Genomic DNA, 23,878 nt, shown 5'->3' with positions numbered 1-23,878 from the left:
TTCGATCGCGCGAACTCTAAAACCAGAAAAAAATTATTTTTCTGGTTTATTATTATTAATATGTAGCGCAAAATTTAATAAAGAATCAACCAAATCACAAACTGAACTACAATAACATGTACAATCAGGGAGCTCGCCCGAGCCAGAGCTCATCTTTCTACGAGAGGTCTGTACAGGTCTTCTACGAGAGGTCTGTACATGACTGTACGGTTAACCGGTTAGACCTCGCTTATCCGGTCCTCTTTTATCCGGATCCCTCGACATCCGGAAGAAAATAGCTGGTTACAGATATACAGCATACGTAATGCATCCAACAAAACCGGTGTTCGACTGTTCGGTTATTCGGCTCCCTCGCCTACCCGGATATTTTGGGGGGAAACGGATGTGTGCCGTTAAGCGAGGTCGGACTGTACCCACATCACTGCTGCAACTGAAATCCAGTTAAGACAAAATGTCATCTCATCAACCAAGAAGAAGAAAGCGAGACAAAATTAGGAAAATGCAAGAGATGCAAATGCCATGCCAGATGTGACACGAGTACGCAGGGGAGGGGACGGGGGTAAATAGCGCGAGTGCAAGCACGACAAGAGTAAAACGAAAGGGGTGGGGACAGACGCGCATGCATAAGCACACACACAGACGCACACCCACCCACACCACCCTCACTACAATCAACAGGCATGCACGGAATATTACGCAATGAGTCAAAGTTGGCCGGAGCAGGGCGAGAAATGGCAGCCATAAAGATACAGAAGGACACACTACAAAGGTGTATGCTCTAGGAGGCACTGCATAGCGGGTGTAGCAAGTAGCAAAATAGAATACGACAATGACGGCATGCAGAGACGCAGCAAATGCAGAGCAAAGCAGTAGGGGCAGTGCCCTAGGTGGCTTGACTTGGCAACACAGCAGCAGCCAGAGTATGACTACATACCACTGAGAAACAGGAGCACAAAAGCTGCGCGCCGCCAGCAGCTGTCGCCAGGGCATCAAATGACACTATTTTGTGATTGGACAAGAACAATGACATTGTCGCCCGGAGACCGAAAGCAGTGGCCGGCGACAGAGTGCAGTGGGTGAGGCATGGGGCAGTGGTGGTGGCGGCGGCGGCGGTGCTGCACATATGTAGCCTTCCAGCACTGTGGAGACAGGTGTGTGTGTGTGTGCATACCTGTCATGTGTTTGATGGGCAAGCTCCGCGTATATATTCTAATAGGGAAGCCGCACGTGGAAAGAGAAGCACCTACGCCCAGGCTTCTTAGCGCTAGAGGCAAGGCGGCAGCCACAACCACCACTGCCACCACCATAGGAACACACACATATACATATTCACGTCATCCCTATGTACATCATGGATTGTTGGTGTCCTGTACGCGGAAACACGGCCTGTAAAGCAGGCCACACAAGTCTTTCCCACAAGCAGAAGGAGCGAACCAACACTCTGCGCGTATTTACAGCGCTTGTAGCAGACAGGAAAGAGGTCAGAAAGGTTTCCGAGACACAGTCCAGCCTGCAGCCATTTACAAAAAAATACGATCCGGGAGAACTACTTGACAAGCCCGATGAGTTTCGCTTCAGTTTCGTAGATGAGGAGGCGCCACAACTTGACAACAAACACTTCGGCTTCATCATCAAGTACCTAAACGCAGAAAGGAGAAAAGGAGGAAGAGGAGGAGGACAAGAAGAAGCTTTGAGTGGGAGAATGTTTCATGCCCGGCATGGCACACACAAAATTGCAGCCAGGCGTACTGTGTACTACGTACAGTTTCCTTGAGGCTGTAAGCAACGAGTACTAAATGTGCCGATGAAAGTGCAATGAAGGGCAAGTGTTTTATTCCAATCGGGTGCAAGTCCTTCTATGCTAACATGAGCAGAAGCAGCAGGAAGCAGTTTTAGGTACTACTCACACTAAGCTATACATGTAGAGCTAGCAACGTGCGGCCCTGTACTAACCATTGCAACATCATCCAATACGGCCCGTGCACCAGTTCGGTCAAGAATCTACACACAACACAACACAGCACAACAGCAGCAGCAGCAGCAGCAGCAGAGACACAGAAACCATCACCGTTTAGTCCATTCGTACCATCACAAGGCCACCGGGATCGAGCTGGACTTGTGGAAGCAGTTACCACGATCGTGTAACCGCTTGCCAACCAGAAGTGAGCGTACACCAACACAAGAGCGTGTGCAGCCCGGATGGGTTGCCGCCACAGTGGAATCCATGGATTGGATCGTACTAGCCATGTACTGCATACACGCAGGTGTCCTGCTGCACAGCTGTAGCTCAGTTGTACGTACCACACCACACCACTGCCAGACACTCATCTGCATTAACCTTAATGCAATCCAGGAATTTCGTGGTGCGAGACACACCCATACAACACACTCTTGAGTCTTGTTGTCATGAAACTTGGTGGACGTAACAACCACGGTCATGAGCTGCAGGAAGTTAGTGTGCACAATGCACTGCGACTACAAGTTTACAACACAGTTGAACTTCACCACTGTCCACATCAGCAGATAGTATTCCGCTGCTACACCCGCAGTACATGCCATTCCGCTTGCTGCAAGGATCCTGAGCTCACAACCGTTGCTCGCACCTGGCAGACATGTCAGTGCAAAGAAGCACGTACTACGGTCGTGTCCAAAAATCCGACTCCCGAGTCAAAAGCAGTGCCGCATTTCCATTTCGATTACATCATGTACAGTGCGAAAAACCCATCCGAGGACCGCAGGAGAAGCATGCGCCTTGTCGCTACTTTCCGCTCACTAGTCGGCTTTCTCTGGCCACAATTGTACAAACTGCAAAGAACTATTCTAAAAACGGTTGCCGACTGCAGCCAAAACTGCCACCTCGGCCTTTTGTTGAGAGCAGCTGAGACGTTGCGTCAGTGGAAAGGTACACAGGTACAGCTAGGTCATTGTCAGGTGTACTTGTTCTAAAACCTATCAAATCTGAGATAGGTCTGCAGCGACCGTAGTGTCTTGTATTAAATGAGCCAGGGACTATAGAAACCGCCCTACGACGTTTGATATCAAAATCAAGTTATGACGTTTCAAAGTCACGCGACTCAAAGTTACGCGAAGCGCAGAACTCGTCACTTTTGTTTTGACAAGACTCAAGAGCTATCCTCTTGTTAGGTGTTCGGGGAAGGATTCCGAGCTCGAGCGATTGTCGAGTAACTCATGAGGCTCCAATTACTGTGATTGATTATGGCTACAACATCTAGTAGACGACGCAGCTCGATTCTGTGTGGAGTCGACTAGTCCCTGATGCGAAGGCGCTTGAATCGGACGACGAGAATTTTTACGGATTCAGCGCTGGCACCCGCGAGTCGTCCGCGAGCGATTCCGACACCGATGCTGAGAGCGACGGCGATGATATGCCACCTAAGAAGAAGACGTATGGAGTCACAGCAAGCTCGAGTGCTGCTAGTGTTGTGTCGAAAAATAAATGCCAAGCCCCGACAGCTCGGAAATTTCAAACGCGGAGAGTGACACCGACTACTTGGAACTGGATGACGAACCAGATGCCCCCCCCCCCCCCCCCCCCCCCGCACCTGAGCCACCGACGATGGAGCAGGTGAAGCGTGGTCTCCTGTCTTCAGACATAAGCGATGGGATTGAGAGAGGCTGTGGATGCAAGTCGAAGAATCATTGGAAAGTCATCCCAGAGCAGCAGCTCGAGGACTACATATTTGAAGCCTCTAAACTGCGAGAATCGAAAAAGCGCTTCAAGCAGTTTGTTCTGGGTGCACTGACTGGTGGTGGTGATCGACCTTTCTATTTCCACTATCATGTACGTGGTTACGAGTTGTGCAAAGACGTGTTCATGGCAGTTCATGCAGTGTTGGAAGTCATGTAATGAAGCGCCTTCAAAAAAAGGCAAACAAAGGAGTCGTTCAACTGGCACACCATGGCTTGACTGGGAGAACACCAGAGCACTTGGCCATTTCGGCAGACATAGAGCAGGATGTAGTGCAGTTTATTTAGTCATAATTATGCTAACATGTACGGTCTACCTCAACCTACAGCGGAGCGAGGTCGTGCTGAGGACCCTCCAGTATACTTACCAGCATCCGAGAACAAGAAGTCTGCATACAACATCTATACCAAGACCGTCACACAGTATTCGCCTGTTCATTACAGGTCATGTTGCCACATTTGGAGGAGATAGGCAGCACACATCAAAGTGATGAAGCCAAGGACAGACGTATGCGCACTGTGTGACAATCTGCGGGACAAAATTCGTGTCGCCCGTACAGAGGAAGAGACGGAATGTAGTGTCCAGGCCCTGCGTTTGCACATATCACTAGCACAAGAGGAGCGGCAGTACTACCGAGATTTAGTGGACGGCGCGCAGGCGTCACTGGATGAAGCTGAGGGCATAGTTCACTATACATTAGAACTGCCTAACTAGCAAGACTGAAGATATACAAAGAACATTACAAACTGTGTACATAAATTTGCTCTATATCGCTCAATTGACATGCCATTATTAAATAGGTGGTTATGCACATTTTACCACCGCAGATCAACTTGATATTTTGTTTGAGCACATAACCATACCATACCAACATTTTGAGAGAAAATTTTTTTCCGCCAAAAAGTGCCATAGGGTGGTGTCTGTAGTCCCTGGCTCAAATACTGTCTCATTATAGAAGCCTGTTTTGGATAGAAGCCTGATTTTAAAGATACACTGTCAGCACATAAAGCCTGGTTTTAGTGTTGACATACATAGAAATACCGGTCTTGTATAGAAGCCTGCAAAATGTCTCCAAATAAGTCACAATTGTATTATAAGCGGCGACTTTTATACACGACTTCTACAGAATATCGTATACGCAGCAGAGCGAGCGATGCCTCGGGGTGGTAGCCACATGGCCGATAACTTGAAGAAAGATGCACAAACACTCAGACGCACAGACACACTTACAGCCCATTATTACAGATAGTTCACCCACCTTTCCACAAATGAATTCAACGAGAGTGGGCTCCTCTTCACCGATGTACTCGATAATTTTCTTCGCAACCCAGGGCTTCACCCGTCTCTCCACCAGATCCTGGTTAGCAGCAGCAACACAGACACAGCAAAAGAACACAGAAAGCGCATGTTAGGCAACACTTACCACTGCAAGACAGGCTACTACATCTTGTGTCAGACTCACTCTCCTGCTTGTACACGCAACCATGCCACACGGGAATGAAGAGCATAGAAGATAACTGCATGCATTGTTCTAGCACTGATAGTTCAAACAAGGAGCGAAAACAGGTGGCGGAATGTTGCAAAACAGCAAAAGGCAGTGCATTCATGGCCTGTGACACCATCGGGATAACTCCTGTACAAGCTTTAACGTTGAGCACGTCCAAAGGCAGGCCATCTTGTGCTTGACTTGCCAAGGTGATGTTTCGAACAGTTTCATGATCATAACGATACGGAGTGGGTTCTGACAGTGGAGGTATACCACATACCGCCAAGAGTACATAACCCCCAAGAGTGTGCAACTGCCTGCACAACCTCTATGCTGTGCTGCAACGGCAGAACTTCACATCACGTGACATGGTTCAAAAGGGTATGCTGGGCCATTGCTGGCAAACAGTGCAAAGTGACCACAAGAGAGTTGTGCCCAAAGCTGGGTTGCGTACAACCCTGTATCTATCATGCACAGAGTGCAAATAATAGTGAGGTTCTGCCACACGGTAAAACGTGCCAAAGTACGTATGGAAACTTCGCCGCGGTACGAGATTTAGTTTGATACGGATTTTTTCATACCGTTTTCCGTGTGAAGCGCGCTTCACACGGACTGGACTCCGTGTGAAAAGTGAGCGTAGAGAGTACATGTGGCGGGGTGTTCGTGCATGCTTCGAGCATGCTACGTACAGCAGAACCAGTGCAACGTACGAAACTTCCGTGTCAAACTTCACTGCAGTTGACACGGAGTTTGGTACGTAGTTCCGTGTAGCAGAACCTCTCTAATGTGTACGGGTTCATCACGTGATGTGAAGTTCTGCCGTCGCAGACCCCATAGCTGGAGTTGCACACTCTTGGGGGTTATATACTCTTGATACCGCGCACAGCCTATTGCAAACTAGATCGGCCCAGGCACAGGTACAATGAACACATTCCAGCAATGGGCCTGCTGGCGTGGCGATTTGACTTCTTTACCACACTGGACATGCAGGGACTCACACGTTGTTCCAACAAAGCACATGATGAGTGATTCTCTCACCTTGTCGACTAAGAACCACTTCAGGTTGTAGGCGAATAGGTCCTCTTTGACGGTCGGAATGCGCTCGATCAATTGCTTGATAGCCGCTTTCTTCTGCTCCGGAGTCATGACATTGGTTCGGCCCACCGCCTGCTGTTCCTCCTCCGTGTAGTCAATCGGTACGAGCATCTTCTTCGGACCAGATGCTCCCTCGTCATTGTCGACGTCCGCAAAGGCTGACGCAATGCCTCGAGACTTCTTACCTGTGCTGCTGGTGCTGCTGCTGGGAGCGGCAGCAGGAGCAGCAGCAGCGGCGGGTTTGCTTGCAGGCGGTGCGACAGGTTTGGCCGGTGCTTTGGCTGCGGCTGTTGTTGTCACTGCAGGAGCGGCAGCAACCGGTTGAACTGGCTCGGGGGCAGCGGTCATTGCCGTGGGTGGCGTGCTCTGCGCTACACTGACTTGCTGTGTTGCCAAGGCGACAGCGGCTGGTGCGGCGGCGGCAACGTGATTCGAAGACGCGGCGGCGGCTTCTGCTGCGGGCGGTAGTTTGATCGAAGTTGCGGTGGCGACGGCGGGCGAAGAAGAGGACTGTGCTGCGGCAGTGGCAGTGCTGTTTTCGCGATGCTTTGCAGAGGATGTCACCTTGGTGGAGAGGTCGACGTGAGGTGCAGACTCGACCTGAGCAGAACGGCACAAACCACATAATACAAGTTGAGTGTGAAGGAAGCTTGACAGCAGCACATGTGGAGATGAGACATGAATAGATTGGTAGTCATTTGCCAGATTGAAACAGTCACCATATTCGATTGGCCAGGACTAAAGCCTGAATTTCCCCAAGGACTTGCTATGCAATTTGGGCAACAGATGTAAGTCGCAAAACTCAATCTGTTGTTACATGCAAGGCCGGTACAGTGGCATGGGCGTAGCTGGGGTCCAACTCTTAGGGGGGGGGGGGGGGGTATGATATGTGTACCCGAGCATGGCTGGTGCATGTCATCATGGTCATTATGTGCATGCTGAATCTACAAATATGTAGGTCGAACTTTTTAGGGTGGTGCACGTGCAACAATGTACAATATGCGCTTCGGGAACAACAGGGGATGAATGCAACGACCCATTGAGCAATAGTAGGCAAAGTAATGCATACCGTTGGCTTGAAGGAGGTCGACCCTTGTGTTTTGACGGCGGCAGAACCTCCAACACTGTTGCCTGAGGGTACCTTTGGACTGTGTCGGCTCTCCTCAGCATCCATGGGCTCGTCGTCCGAATGCTCAGAGTGTGACGGAGTACGCGGACGTCTCTTGCGCTTCTTGTCAGGCTTACTACCCCCAGACTACGGAAGTCAGAAAAGAACACACACATACACCCAGACACACAACACAATCAGTGACTTGGGCGAGTGATGGCCATGACGGCAACAACACAACAACAGCAGCAGCAGCACCACCACCACCAGTGCCACCACCACCACCACAGACAGTATCATCATCATCATCATCACCAGAACCACCATGACGGTACACAGACTCTCTTACAAGTGTCAAGCCTGAAAACAACACGCCTGCCCTACCTACCTTCCTGGGTGAGCGTGTTACTGATCGAGACCGGGACCGAGACAGCTCCCGCAGCTCCCGCCGTCTCTTTCTGGCTTCGCGCTCTTGCTGCCGATCTTTCTCATCTTCCTCCATTTCGGTCCGGCGCTGTCGAAGACGACGGTCAAACGCACTACCCCTGAAGCAACAAGGAAAACCCACGAATATAGAGTTACACTCCAGTACAACCCGCCCATAACAGAGAGAGAGAGAGAGAGAGAGAGAGAGAGAGAGAGAGAGAGAGAGAGAGAGAGAGAGAAGCCATGCAAACACAGCCCTCCATAACGCCATAAAGGCCGCACAGTGAGCACCACGGGAAAGGCATTTCCTCACCACCAGCAACACAAAACAGAAATAGAGAGACACCACTGCAAGATGCAGCTGCTGAGCCCGGTGACCTACTTGTAGTACTTGGCGTCGTCCTTTTCGTCCTCGTAGTCCTCCAGGAAGTCCATCAAGTGCTTGCGCTCGCGCACAATCTCCTCGTTCTTCGCGTTCTCCTCGTTCTGCTCACGCTCATACTCGCGCGCTCGCTTGCGTTCCCGGCTCTCCCATTCTCGCACACGCTGCACGAGTGTGTAATCAAATCACAAAAGAACAGATTAGCCCACAATAGATGCAACAAGTCTGAAATGTGACCCGACAAGTAGCCCATTTTCCAAATCGGAACTTTTAAAAGAAAAAGAAAAAAAGGACCAACCCTGTCTTGCGAGTTACGTGGACTTACGGGGGTCGCCATGGCAAATAATAATGACAAGGCCAAAACAAAAAATAGGCTTGTTTCCGGTCGGCAACCCCTCAAAAAGGAGACTCGGTCGGCCGGAATGAAACTTTTTTTGGATACTTTTTTTTGGTTCCTCAATCGTTGTGGCATTGATGGACAAGAGCACCTACAGATGTACATTGTACATTATATCATGGCAAGGATCAAAGTCAAAGTTGACTGACTCACTGTTCTTGTACAGCATGTGGTGTATTCCTGTTTTCGTACATCCTGAGAAATCAAGCAAACAGTTCGAGTCCTTCCAGCTCCGTTATTCTAGCTCGTATCGACCCCGGAGGTTTTCGAGCCGACAGCTGAGAATCTCTGCTACCTTGTAGGTGTTTCGCTTGTGGAATTCGGTTGAGATTTGACTGAGTTATGACTCGTTTAGTGCACTTGCACACATGGCATTGCCACCGTTTGCATACATTTGGGACCAAAAAAAGTTTCAGAATTTGGGAAAAAGTGGCCCGGTCGGGCGACCGGAAACAAGGTCATTATTTGTTTTGGCCCAAAGAAAAGAAAAAGGCCCAACCCTGCCCTGCCAGTTGTGTGGACTCCCCAGTTTCCATGCAAGTGCCAACTTTCAACAATGGCTGTCTGTGATCAACCTTGCGATAGCAAGCACAGTGCTCAACGCAATGGAGTGGTTCCGCATCCATCACATGACCGAATGGGACAGCCGTGTTGGTTCTAACTCTACTGAACTCCTGTATCTATGGGTCACGTCATGTCGGCCATTTTGGTTCCACTGTTAACATGCCTTGGCCGCTTTCTACACAAGTTTAGTCACACGACAAAGATGTGAAGCGACTCTATTACCAAGAGTACATAACCCCCCAGAGTGTGCAACTCGACTATGGGTGCTGTCCAGACAGAATTTCAAGTTCACGTCATTTTGATGATGCAATGCGCACTCTACACGGATTATCAGACGAATCCGGAACCTGTGGTTGACCGAAGCCGATCTGATGCTGTACAAATTATTGCAAGGAAAAACGTGACGCGTTGACACCCGTACACATGTTGTAAACCACTGGTGCAAGGAGCATTGCGTCATAAATAATGACGTCAACTTGAAATTCTGTCGGGACAGCAGGGTATGTGGGAGTTGCACACTCTGGGGGGTTATGTACTCTTGCTATTACACACGCTTCCTCCGACTCGATACAAATAGTCGCTTATCTTCAGAATGCATTCGGATCAACGGTCTGCAAGCGAGAGAGAGAGAGAAGCAAAATTGGAGCACACAAGTGTGAAATTCTGGAAACAAGGCTTGATAGCCACTCGTCGGCAGTTGCACACCCTGGTGAGCTGGGTAACCTTGCTACTAGCACTGTGCAGGTCGACCTGCATGCGTCTGTCTGCCAGCTCATATATACAGTAAAACCTGTGTTTGCCGGACCCTGTACCGAGCGGCGGAATCCTGTAGTCCCGGACAAATTTTCACGCACCAAAGCGCTGTGGATCGAAAGCGAATCCCCGGATCAAGCGGATCCCCGCCATACGAGGACAGTTTCTGCTGCACCAAAGGCGGCCGGTTAGGGCAGGTTTACTATACTAGTAGTAACCCAAGAAAGCAATCAGCCTGCTCTGCAGCATACTCAATCCCATGCTCCCACCATTGGCAATAGAGGGCTGTTGATACAACACTCGGGAGCAGGATTGCAGATGGCATTTGTATACAGCGCGCATGCGGTGACCAGGGCATGACAAGTTGCAATACAGGACTTAATCACAGCGGGTTGGTAGCCACGGACGGCAATGTGGTCAATGGCTACACAGTTGCGTGCGCTGAGCCTGAAGGATGTGAAGGGATGATTTACAGTTTTACACAGATAAAGACCGAGGTCTGACGCGCCATTCTCCACAAGCAGAGATTGCTGGCAAGTGACAGCATTACAGGCAGGCAAGTACAGTCTACTCGCGATAAGTCACGCACTTTTAGGTCACGCACTCGCGATAAGTCACGCACCTTTTCATCCAGGACACCCAGCTCAAGAATTTTTTTATTTTTCGGGATTTTGTGGATTTCGTGAATATTTGCGAATGATGTGGTTTTCAATGATGGAGCTTGAATACTGTAAAGGTAAGAATATAATTATTATCTGCATATTATTGTATGAGAGCCTTCTCCCTCCGGATCACCCACGACAATCCAAGTTTGTCAGTCACAAACTTCTCCCTTCGAAGCAAAATATACTTCACTAGCTGCTCCTCAATTTTCCCGAACTGGGAACTTCTGTTGCGGACTCCCTGTGGACCAGACGGATTAGCATCGGCGAGTTTGCCAGCTTCATCATCCCTCAGCCAGCCGCGGAACATCGCCTCCGGAACATTGTTCAACTTTGCAAATTTTCGAGCGGAGGTTTTCCACTCTCACGATAGAGACGAACCAAACGCAGTCGATCAGCCACTGTTCGCTGTTCTTTCGTTTTCTTATGAGAAGGCGTCGTCAAGCAAAGGGAAACGAAGTGTTTACACGACGGAAACAGAAGTGCGTCTTGTCAAATCCCTACCAAAACGGCAAAAGTAACGGAACGTCGTTACTTTTCTTTCTCGATCATGCCTTCATATCGATCAACGGATCATGGCTTCATGCTGTGGTAGATCTACGTCTCGTGTACAGCAGTGTACAGTGTCAGTCAGTGTAGACTACAGACAGTGGTCCGTGCGCATGCAGCTCAGTGCTTGTACGCGTGTTCAGCACACATGTCCATATGCAGAAGAAAAGATGACGGCTGTACATATGCATGACGTGGTGCATAATGTAAGTCGCGCACTCGCGGTAAGTCGCGCATTTTCTATTCCAGGACACTGTGCGTGACTTATCGCGAGTGCGCGACTTACATTATGCACGCACAGACACTAAACATATCTACTTACCTCAGTGTAGACCTCTTCTCGCTCGCGTCTCCGCCTGTCGCGCAGGCGCTTGAGCTGGCGTGACCGCTCGACCTCTGCCTCCTTACGACGCTCTGTTGATCCACTACGATCACCAGCACCGTTGTCGCGATCTCTGTCGTTGCGATCGCTGCGGTCGTTGCGGTCACTGCGATCGACACGCTCACGTTCAGCACGGTCCCGTCGCTTGGGCTCCGGTTGCATGGGCACTTCGTCCTCTTCCGACGAGGCATCAGCTACCGGCGTGGATTCGTGACGCCGCTTGCGGTCCTTCTCTTCCCGGTCCTTGTCGCGATGACGCTCGGAGCGGTGCTCTCGCCGAGACGACCGGTCGCTGCGATCCTTGTCGTGGTCTCGCTCGCTTCGTGAGGACCTGTCGTGATCCTTGTCGCCGCGCTCCTTTTCACGCTCCTTGTCACGATCTCCGCTTCGCTCCTTGTCACGATCTCCGCTTCGCTCCTTGTCACGATCTCCGCTTCTCTCCTTGTCACGATCTCCGCTTCGCTCCTTGTCACGATCTCCAGTACGATCCTTGTCACGATCTCCAGTACGCTCCTTGTCACGATCTCCAGTGCGATCCTTGTCGCGATCTCCACGTTCACGATCCCGATCGCCACCACGCTCGCGATCCTTGTCGTCTCTCTTGGAGCTGCGGTCTCTGTCCTTGTCCCTAGAGGACTTGTGCCGACTGCTGCTGTTAGAGTCGTCATCGCCACGATGACGGCTACGACTGCTGGACTCTCTCTCCCGGTCCTTCTCCTTCTCCTCCTGATCTCGCTCCTTCTCTTTCTCCTCTCGACGGGCTTGCTGACGCTCGCGCTCCAAATCAGCGCGTCGCTTGTTCTCTTTTTCCTAATAAGAAAAAGCAAGGTGCAGAGACAAAGCACAGGATGAAAAGAAGATAGTACAGGGTAGCTATGGAGTACACGGAGGAAGTGCGGTCAATTACGCTCGACAGAGAATTTGCACCCACAACCATGCTTGTTAGGTAACACAACATTGAAACGATGTGCGTACGTAGTTCACTTGCATGCATGGTAATAGGACCTGTGGGAAGAAAGCAAATGCGGTGACATATACCAGACCTACCTGGTGGATGCGGAACTTCTTGATCTCGTCGGTAACAATCATCTTCTTGTCCTCGTTCATATCCACATCTCCCAGCGAGTCCTGGACACACACGCACACATGCACACACACACACGCACAGATGCACACACCACACACACACACACACACAGGACAACATAGAGAATACATCATTCATCTAAGTTCACAAAATCTTGAGCGCATGCAGAGCTGGCTACGCAATGGATCTTGGCCAGGGCACTGCACCCCCATGTATAAACTGTCACGATAAGACACGATGCGCCACATACCAATACATTAATTATGTCAAAAGAATATAACTCCCATTGACATTGTGCAACAACTGATGGGTTGCCGTCATGACTTGTTCTCAGAATTCCGTCGGGCTTCACGATGTAGCTTGCTCTTACTGTACACATACATACTCATACATACTCATACATACTCATACATACATACATGCATACACCCACATACATGCATACACCCATCCATCTATCCATCCACCCATCCATCCATACATAGACAGTTGTCTAAAGTCCTCAGGCTGCTTACAGTGCTCAATGTCCAGTGGACAGAGCAAGTAATACAAATATTACACAGCAATGAATCAAACAAATCTCTTTCCGCTGTTACTGGAGTTTCGTGTGAAAACACTCATCAGACAGCATATGACCAAGACTAACAATCATTAGAATGTATACATACATATACAGAGAAAAGAGGGCAGAGGTGATGGAGGTACAACATTTCAATAGCGCAGGGAAAAGAAGGTGACAAAAATCAGCGTGATTATAAGAGGAAAAAGATGTTGGGAGTATAGAGCATAGGGTAGAGGAACAGTGCGATTCTCTGGCAACACACATCAGTAGAGATTTGTGACACATGACATTGTGACCTAGGGTGGTAACAATTGTGATGGGGATTGTGCGTAGTGGGAATCACTCACGCCAGGCAAGGGGGTGACTACCACACCCGCCAAGGCATCGAAAAACCGGTGACAGAAGCCAAGACCCGCCAAAGCGCGTGAGCCATGAGTCCTGGGGAGTGCTCACCATTCCCGCGCCCCGGGGAACCCAGCCCCGATCGCCACTTCGCCGACGGGCAAAACAGCCACCCCCAGCCTGGTGCAGCTCATGTATTTGTCGTCCATCATGTTACCCTGCTGAGTTGCAACTTGTTGGCATGACGACATTTGGGGATTAACTCGCTCCTCTTGTTCAGGCGCGCGCGCGCGCGGGAATGGTGATAATAAAGAACTTAAAGGCGGTTCACTTGCCAGCGCAGCAGAACAAGGGTACACAGCATTAGAAGAACACTAGCAGCACCACCGGCCAGCGTTGCCTGGCCGAATGTGGCATATGCGCATGCGGCCGCGCGGGTGATCATGTGAAGCAAGTACGTGAACAGCACACGTGCTCAGCACGTGGTGGTGGCCAGACCGCTGAAGTCCTGGTGAGGGAGGTTCTTCATCGTTGGAAGAAGAAGGAGGGACGTCTGTTACGCCTTCAGGAGGCTGGTCAGGGTTGTCCATCACCTGGTGGCGGATGAAGCGGCTCAAAAAATTCATAAACTGTTGTATCCTTTTTATTTGTTGCAGATGTTTCTATTTGCAGAGAACGGTTCACGTGGTCCGCAGCGCTTGTGCGGCTGCTAGTGCTACCTGAATAGTATGGCCTAGGCTAGGTGGCTACATGATTCGCACGCTTCGCGTGCTCAGTGCTTCTGCGCGCGGCTGCTACTGCATGCTACTCGTACTGATCGTGTCTGCTACCACCTACATGTACACTGTTCGCACACTTCGCGTGCTCAGCACGTGGTGGTGGCTACACGATTCGCACGCTTCGCGTGCTCAGTGCTTCTGTGGCTGCTTCCGCTAGCTACACGATTCGCACGCTTCGTTCGCACGCTTCGCGTGCTCAGTGCTTCTGCGGCCGCTAGCTACACTGTGCTACACTGTTCGCACGCTTCGCGTGCTCAGGGCATGGCAGCGCTGCTCCGCAGCGCTTCAGCGTGACACAAAAACAAACGTCACAGGTGCCTCTTCTTTATAAGGAGCGTGACACACACACAGACACACGTCACAGGTGCCTCTCTTTTATAAGTAAAGATGGCCAACATTACCTCCGGGCCAATCTTGCCAGCTTGCCGTGCCATGGAGATTATTGATTCCGTCACGACGTCGTCAATTTCATCATCAGCTTAAGGTATTGGCACAGGCGTGCGCGCACCCACCCACACACACACACATACACCCACACACGCGCGCGCACACGCGCACACACACGCGTGCGCGCGCACACACACACACACAAACAACAGAGTACAGATCAGCCACGGACTGAAAAGAATCATAGCATTCATGTGGAAGCACAGTCTACATGTCACGAAACTCAATGGAGCCCAAAATGCCCACGTACCAGTCCCGGAGCCAGCTCATGAGGGGTGGTACAGCCCCAGGTCGGATACAGGGCCTATCATTCCCTATGCCTAGAGTGGCATGGGAGGTTGCATCTCTAGCTCTCTACGCCGCATCATATCTGCTTGTTTCAGCTACACATGCCGCTAGCACAGTAGTCCTCACTGGACAAGAAGAACAGCTTAGTGAGGATAGCTTATCAGTGCTTCCACATAATCTATGATACACTGGACATTCCATGAAAAGCTGGAATTGGTAAAAAACTGGTGCAGCCATGGCCGTACCAGAGGCGCTGTCCCTGCACACACACACATACACACACACACACACACACACACACACACACACACACACACACACACACACACACACACACACACACACACACACACAGAGTATGGTACGCAGAGGAGCGGAAGCACAGACACAGACACAAACACAGGCATACATACATACACAGACACACACATGTGCACGAAACGACTGATAGCCTCGCTCACCAAGCTGATTAGTGTCGACCGAGTCCTTGAGAAGTCCCAAGAGCTTTCGAAGAGTACTGTCATCTTGCGCCTGCGAGAAAACAGGACACAATACTCGATCACGAGCCACGAAACCCACATGGCATTATGGAATACCACCTGATAACATAGAGAAATGTTAGTCTACGGCCTCGCTTACATGAAGACAGTTTGAAATGCTTTGTAGCGTTTTTACCTGCTTGCAGTCCATTTTTCGAGTGTCTACACAGAACAACAAAGGCGCCAGGCTAGTTCATTGCAACTCTGAGTTGCATGCAACCGTAGAGCAACATCAATATGCTGTTGACCACGGCAGTATTTATGCAAGGAGAAATGTGGAGGTGTTGGCGGTTCTGTGGTGTGGTGCTATGCTTTGGGTGTTGGATTCGTAGTACTAGCAAGCAGTGTGGAAAAAAATTGTGTGGATGCATGTGGGGCTGTGCTAGTTTCACGGATAGCAGTGTTATATTAAGGCGGAGTGTATGCCTGGTGCGGTAGGTTGTAAAGGCAGGGAGAATTAAGCCTAGTTCACATTCAACGGGGCGCGGGGGGACATAAGCAGGGACGGGACAGTCCGACGACGTCCAATGTGAACACCAGGAGCGGGAACGCAACCGTACTACCGGCTTCATCCAAGGAGAAATAATTGAAAAGAAGTCCCGAAAAACAAGAAATTAGGCCCGAAGGGCACCCCGTCACGGACCATGCCTTATGGCTCGCGCCGTTCGACGTTGAACATCTCCAACAACTGCAGCATGCCGGGTTGTACGAATAGTACAAGACTTTACAGCTCACCCCAGCCGTCCCCGATAGGCCCTTACGTTACGTACCGTTAGAATTGCGTCGAATGTGAACCAGGCTCTAGATGACTACACAATGAACAAAAACGACGAAAAGTTGAAAACGTTTCCAATCAACTGTTGTACTTGCCAGCTGCTGTAGTGTGTGCATGCTGCCTTGGCAAGCCTCACAGGGGTTTGATAGCTCGCTCAGTCGCAAGTCGTATGGTGCAAAAAAAGATCTGACACGATTCACTGGAATAGTGGTTTTACTCTTCTTCGAAAGATGATGCGAAACGATACAAAGCCGAAAGCGCATTTAAGGCACTGTTTCAAAAAAGTTTCCAATACGTTTCCAAAAGTGTTGGTGTATTGGACTACCTGTGACAGAGTTGGAAACGTTTCAAAATGCGGACGTGAAAACGGGGCCTAAATATTCCAAGCACCATGGAAAGCAAACTGCGGTTCTAGGACATTGCACATTTCCTCAACATTTAACTACGATATCCAGCAAACGCCAACTGCAAGAGTGCCAAAGAGAACCAGGTGGAAGAGACCCACCTTGACTTCCGGGTCGAGCTCTTCCTGTTCATCTCCCTCATCTTCGGATGATGATTTATTATCCTCATCCTGGATAATAAATAAATGTATGGAGAGAGAGAGAGAACACACAGCGTGCAGCTCATCAGATAAAATATGCCTAGCTGCTAAGCGTCTAGGTGTTTTCAGCTTCACACATACCGGGACGTAACTTTAGGGTTCACGGCTTGCCACTAAAAGCACCCGTCACGTGCGCCTCCATTTTGGATTATGGACGCGCGCTACACTCCGCGACAGCACCTGTCGAAGTAAAAAAATATCGACTCGAAGTCTAGCCGGAGAGCGTACTTTTCGAATTTTTCCTTGGCTTCACTTCACTCGGGCTTTGCATTTTTGCTTCGGTTTTTCTGACTGACCTGGACTTGATGATGGCGGCGGTGGCGGTCTTGGCGAAAGATCCAGTTCCATCTGAGGCACTCTGTCGACTTTTCTTGTCTACTGAGGTTCTGGCAAAGCGCAGCTGCATCGAACCTGGCTAGATGTAGCTGCACGCATCCTTTGTTTGCCCTGCAAATCTCGATCTGTTGCTCTTCTTGCTGTTTGGCCGAAATGGCTGATGCCAAGAAAGAAAATATTCTTCCTGTAAAGAGGCCGAAATTGAGCAAGGGCATGTAGGGTATACAAAGAAAAAGAAATGTCATGGTCGTTTCAGCAGCTCACGACAGCCAACACGCTCCATCGTGTCGGGATTGGAAGTATCCAGCACGGCTGTTCCGAGCGCTGCTGCTCTTGATATTCTTCTTCTTCAGAAATTCTGCACACCTTGTCGGCCAAAGTACGCGCGTGTGCACGGAAAATAGATGCGCTGAGCCGTTTCTTGTTCGATTTTGACAAATGAGCCAGAGCGCGCTAAAACATGACCACAGCTTTTTTGGAAAAAGTCGAGAAAATCGCGATTTGAATTCCGCAGCAAAGAATACGAAGTGCAGTGCAACGCGAGTCGCTGTTGTTGTTCTCCTCGGTCGACTGGACTGTTCTGGATGCATTTTCTTTGTTGCAAGTAAGTTTATTAGTTTGAGTTTGTATTCCATGTTGCGCTGAGTCGCCTAAAACTGATCAACATCGATGTATCGACGGAAGAGCCTAGTGGTAGTACTGTACTGCGGAGCGGAAGAAGACGACATCCTCGCACTCCATGCGCAGGATGAATTATTTTGAGGATTTGGGTCGGAAACAGAAGGAAGACGATGATGGCTACAGCGACGATTCATTTGAGGGCAACACTTTCATCGAGCGTTAAAGAATTGATGCTGGTAGTCCCGCAATCTGCAGTGACGAGGAATTCTACTCTGATGACAACCTGGCAAGCGATTGGCATCGACACTGACTTGGGAGGTGAGTCGGCCGATGAATTGACCAGAATGGACATCGCTGCACATATCCGGGACAATGCCAGTATTGATTGCAAGTGGAAAAACATCAATGAACTCTGCTGCTCCCTCAACTTGCTCAAGTCAATCATTTGAGCACCCTTATGTGGAACATCGCTAGCACGAGCAGTAGGCAGCGAAAGCAGTACTCTCTGGCGAGCGGAGAAAAACGTGTGCAGATGGGCTTTGGTGTGGGGAATATGAGTGCGACGTCGAGTATGTTGAGGAAGACTGTGTGCAGCAGTGTATACTGTATATCTGAAAGACAGGTGGAGTGTGATGGAGAGGACGTGGAGTGCAAACTTCTTCGGCCATCTACAGATATGGACCGTGTTTTCGCTGGCAGTTCTCCAGTGGTGGTCCAACCAGGAGGTATTTCGGACACCCAGCTCAGCTGCCTATAGATATTTTGGATGTGGCCGAGTACATGTCAGCTCGTGCTATTCGACCCTGGACAGAGGAACTGACCCGGAAAGGATGAACCAAGGGACATATCAACTGTGTGCAAAAATGACAATCCCTTTGTCGTCCATAGAATTTCACCATTTCAACAGTGCTTCATATAATACCATTGTAGCAACACTTAGACATGTCAGATCAATCCAAAACTTTCAGACAGAGAACATTAGGTGTTTTTGATCATTTTTGAACAAAAAACTGAAAATCGAATTTTTGGTCTGTGGTCATATTTTAGCGTGCTCTGGCTCAAATAATGGCTTGTTGTTTTGCTCTCGACCTTGGCTATCCTTCTACCGTTCAATACTTTACGGAAACGCAACGACCCCCCCCCCCCCTGTTTTTTTTAGCCGAACTTTGGCCAAAGTTACTGGAAAACCCGGAACTCGTTTGAAAAAATACGAACAGTGGAAGTCTTGGGACGTCTTTCGTGCGTGTGGATTCAAAAATTCAGGCAGTTTGAGCCAACCGTAATGAATCCCGTAAAGTTGATGGGAAAATGCGATTTGAGCACTGACCGATTGTGTGGTACAGTATATGCACGCGCCTGTCACGTGCATGATGTAGCTGGCGACGCTAGCATGCCTATCCGTGAACCCTAAACTTAGCAGCCACACATGGCTCTAACGCATACGTACATTATGCATGTGCGCGACGCAGACGAGCAAGAGAAATAATTTCACAAGGATTGCAACGGCATGGCACAACAATGAACAAGCACCACGTCAAAAGCGACAGCAATAGACTGTAATTTTGTCCATGCCTGGAACCACTGAGGCCCGGAGATGGAGCGCTGATTATCTAGATGAACTGTGGTGTAGTATTCACTGCAAGGGAGCAGGCATCACTGCTTTCTTAGACCATGCGCCTAGCTCCTACAAATGAGCACAATTGAGCCTTCGTGCGCCCATGGTGCCAGCACAGACCCACGCGTGGCCAACGTGATAAGTGGTCCAATAGCTGCGTCCAACATATGTTTGATTTACAAGACGCATAGACACTAATAACATGCTCCAGCTGCAAAAGCATGCACAAAAAAAATGATGATGCAATCAGCAACTTACTACAGTAAAACATGTCAAGGCCACCACTCGGAGAAGGCGACTACCTGTCCCAGAAGACAACTGGACCAAGGACCAAGGGATGCTTTTTCCAGTCAAACGACCCTGGAGAAGGAGACCACCTGGATACAAAGACCACGTTTTGAAGGTCCCTCGAGCGGTCGTCTTAGACAGGTTTCTGTTCACTGTACTTAGACAGACATCCTATCCGAAATTGGAAAAAAAAACCTGTCAAAATGACAAACATGCCATACCTCGCCATTGCCTGCTTCATCCTTGGATTCTCCGTTTGCGGCTGCGTCTCCGTCACCTGCTGCAGCCGCAGCAGCTGCCTTTGCCGCTGCCTTGCGCATCTTTTTCTTGTGCGCCCGGAGTTCTTTCTTGGTCTTAGCGTCGACCTTGACCTGCAGGTCGTACAGCACATAGGGAACACACGCACATACACGGGTGGACACACACACGCACACATGGGGACACACACACACGGGGACACACACACACACGGGGACACACACACACGGGGACACACACAGGGAACACATGAGGGGATGTACATGTACACTATTGGAAAAGGTGCAAAATGCCACATTCCAGCTTGTGTTTGTACACGTACAACAAAACAATGCTTGTGGCATGAGCTACACAGTATGTTGCCTGAGTGCAAGCATGGTACTGCAAAGACAGGGCTGAGCGTGGCACACCCACCTGGCAGTAGTCTAGCACACCTCATAGAGTACACTTGCCAACAAAGTCTGGCCACAACTCGTTGTATAATACAAGCGGAAGCTGCGAGCCTGCTGTCAGAATACGACGCCAAGAACACCCTGCACGCCTTTCACAACGACAGTGATCATACACTGCAGCCTATAGCTTAGAATACCTCAGTGACCTATGGGCTAATCGCACCAACAACTCACCACCAGCCTCTTGTCGCCAAGTCTCAGTTCATTGAGCAAGCGCAGTGCACGCATGGCTGCCTCTGGACGCTCGTACTCGCAGAAACCGAAACCTGTAGCAGCAGGCAGAACAATGGATTGCGTGCGAGTGTGTGGGTGCGTGTGCGTGATGAAAGGAGGACGAGAGAGAGAGACGAGAGAGAGACGAGAGAGAGAGAGAGAGAGAGAGAGAGAGAGAGAGAGAGAGAGAGAGACAGACGAGAGAGACGAGAGAGACGAGAGAGAGAGAGAGAGAGAGAGAGAGAGAGAGAGAGAGAGAGAGAGAGAGAGAGAGAGAGAGAGAGAGAGAGAGAGAGAGAGAGAGAGAGCGCAAATAGATAGGAGGTGGCAGACTTCATTTATGTCAGCCCTATGAATTATATCTGCACTGACATACTGCATGCAGGAATTAAAGATAAGACACAAGCAAGAATGTGAACACTGTGACATGATACCATGCAGTTCGTAGATATGTCAGTATCAATGATGGAATTCTCTCTAGCATTCCGCGGGGGAAATTCTCTGACTTGCTGCTTCACTGTGAAGTACGCCACCTTCTAAAAGAATCAAAATCTTCAAAAAATGAAAGGAGGACAGCGTGACCGCCATCGGCTTCATTGAATCGTTCGCGGCTTTGAGAGCGAAAGGTGGCCTCCAAAAAGTGTGGCCAGCCGCCTGTGGCTATAGATCAAATTGCACTTGCCCATGACATGTACATTCTGGCCCATCGCACAGCATAAAACCAAGACATCAAGACATCTAACCTTGCATCTTGCCGTTGGCACCCTGCACACGTTTCCAGCCTATGACGCGGCCGCAAAGCATCAACATCTGACGCACGGTTGTGTCAGTGGCCTTCTCCGAGATATTACCAACGAACACTGTTGTTGCCTTGGCCTTGTCAACATTGGAAGACTGGAGGACAAAAGAACAAGATCAACACCACCAGTGAATACCCGAGCTGAGGAAGAAACTTCCCAATTCCAAGGCGAACAGGCCAATGGCTAAGGGGCTGTCCGTAAATATCGAACTATTTTAGTTTAGACCCAACCCCTCCCCCTCAGAACGATTTTTTTTACATACATGCAACAACAGTTGCAAGTGTGTCACTGCCCTAATGGCCATGTACATGTTTTCTGAAATGAAAATGGTCAACCCCTCCCAACCCATAACGTAATTATTTCGTTTTGCGAAAAAAAAGTTCGATATTTACGGACGACCGCAAATTGTGAAATTGTGAAAACTACAAGTAGTGTAGACCAGCGGCAAATTTACCTGCTTGGACTACTACACAATACAGATATGCCAATTGTGAGGTACTAGGACATTGTCATCACCAGCTGATTATTGGCTTTTGTACCATACTCACCCGATTAGAAGCAGGGGGGCTTCTATTCGAGAAGGGCGTCTAGCCATCTACTCAAGAGATATTATTTCAGTCCATAGCAGTTTTCCAATCGAATCCCTAGAATTGTCATGTTCAAGGCAACTCGACCTCAAGGTATTTGAAGTAGTTCGAACACACTACGTCGACCCGGGCATGCATGTGCATGCACGTGATATTTTTTTGTACCCACATGACCTTACCACACTGATACATGGCATTACTTGTCCACCCCATGCCTCGCGAATAGTAGTCCGTGTTTTGTATTCAAAAAGGGCTGTATCATTTCAACCGGTCGTTGGAAGGGGAGTATTATTCAAGAAGGGCTTTTATTCTAGAGGGGTGTTTATTCGAGAGCGGCTTCTAATCGAGTGAGTACGGTATATGGTATACTGTGTTCTTACAATTTAACATGTACCATGCAGATTCACTGCTTTGGGTGAGACGAAATCATGTATTTCCCGTGTGTGTGTGTGTGTGTGTGTGTGTGTGTGTGTGTGTGTGTGTGTGTGTGTGTGATGCGGCCATACCTTGTTATAATTTCTGCCAGGGGTACCACTTGCGCGAGGCTGACTTGGTCGCGTTGATGTTGGAGTGCCCATGGGTGGACGCATACCAGCTGCCATCTAGAAATTAGCAAAAACAGATAGGGCGTAGACATATGCACCCATTGTCCCAACCACACACACACACCCACACACACACATCAGCATCATCATCATTATTATGCCGGGTAAGTCAACTGCCTGCTTGGAGACGAGACTGGAAACTGATTAGAAGAAGAAAGTGAATAGAGATTTTGTTTGAGGAAGGTAAAGCCACTGATAAATCCGACGAGGCCTCTCACACCAGTGTTCATCTTAATCGGTACATGGGTGATGATCAGCTGAAAAGGTCCCTCCATCATCACACAGCATAACGTCATACAACAATGGGGACTACTAGTACAGTTCTACAATGTCAAAATAGTGACAACTTTTGCACATACTTCTGCTGAACACACCGTCTATGTTCCAGCTTGACAATTTGCATAGAAATATACACAGGAAAATTCACTAAAAAGTTCAATCCCCTGGTTCTGCTTATTGCACCACAATTATCATCATCCCTGTCCGCAGCATACAATACAAAACACACACTTCGAAAATCTATATTCTCAAACTTTCCGAATGATCAACAAAATGAATTGTGAACTAAAAACCTTTTGAGAGTGGCAAAATATCGCTCAACAGAAGTGCACATAGGCCATGATTTATAGTGATGCCATGGACGTAATCATTCCAGAATTTTTTTTAAAATTGGATGGACAACATTATGTGCCTGTATTGTTGCTGAGTATGCTACTTTTCGGAAATAATAATTCGTGTCAATAAATGACAGAAAGAAACAAATAGCCAGTAACTGCTTACGGGTGGCATCATCGGTGGAGGCATTCCAGCATTCATAACTCCAGGCTGGACAGCCCCTGGATGCAGCATACAGCAGAAGAACAAAGTTCTTATTCACAAAATCGCTCAAACTGCTGAGTTATTGGTCACATAAATATTACATACCACTTGGCATACGAAATGGAGGGCCAGAAACTGGAAATGGGGCATGGACTCCCATTGGTGGGCCAGGCTGCATAAGACTACCACCACTACCACTCTGCATCAAAGGAGCTCCCTGTGGAGGGGGCTGAGCGCCCATTGGAGGTCGCTGCATCTTGACCAAATTCGAGAAGAAACCCTTCTCAGTACTTCGAACAGGTGACGCAAAATTCTTCCCACTTCTTCGCAAACTTGGTCGTCTCGCGC

The 23,878-nt window shown here is 49.2% G+C and overlaps 1 protein-coding gene across 1 annotated transcript; it reads right to left on the bottom strand.

The window, feature by feature from the left end:
• Positions 1-436: 436 nt before the first annotated feature.
• LOC135819143 (RNA-binding protein 25-like) lies at positions 437-23,850 on the bottom strand. The gene is made up of 18 exons (XM_065332302.1): positions 23,636-23,850; positions 23,492-23,547; positions 22,613-22,708; positions 21,463-21,613; positions 20,681-20,772; positions 20,018-20,167; positions 16,838-16,906; positions 15,480-15,549; positions 14,685-14,761; positions 12,561-12,641; positions 11,454-12,323; positions 8,207-8,370; positions 7,787-7,943; positions 7,360-7,545; positions 6,234-6,890; positions 4,968-5,066; positions 1,954-2,001; positions 437-1,639 (listed from the first exon to the last, which is right to left on the bottom strand). Exons 1-18 carry the CDS (start codon positions 23,784-23,786, stop codon positions 1,547-1,549), a joined length of 3,267 nt encoding a protein of 1,088 aa, XP_065188374.1. The 5' UTR covers positions 23,787-23,850; the 3' UTR covers positions 437-1,546.
• Positions 23,851-23,878: the final 28 nt, after the last annotated feature.

Source organism: Sycon ciliatum, chromosome 6 (assembly GCF_964019385.1).
Source record: "Sycon ciliatum chromosome 6, ocSycCili1.1, whole genome shotgun sequence".
NCBI classification, from domain to species: Eukaryota; Metazoa; Porifera; class Calcarea; order Leucosolenida; family Sycettidae; genus Sycon; species Sycon ciliatum.
This window is presented reverse-complemented; position numbering and strand designations above follow the sequence as displayed.

What these genes read in the sequence shown, in the direction of transcription:
- LOC135819143 (XM_065332302.1), bottom strand. Translation starts at nt 23,786, where the DNA reads ATGCAGCGACCTCCAATGGGCGCTCAGCCCCCTCCACAGGGAGCTCCT. An exon ending in TTGGCGACAAGAGGCTGGTG is followed by an intron (nt 20,168 to 20,680) that starts GTGAGTTGTTGG and finishes TACGACCTGCAG; the next exon opens with GTCAAGGTCGACGCTAAGAC. An exon ending in TAACACGCTCACCCAGGAAG is followed by an intron (nt 7,546 to 7,786) that starts GTAGGTAGGGCA and finishes TGACTTCCGTAG; the next exon opens with TCTGGGGGTAGTAAGCCTGA.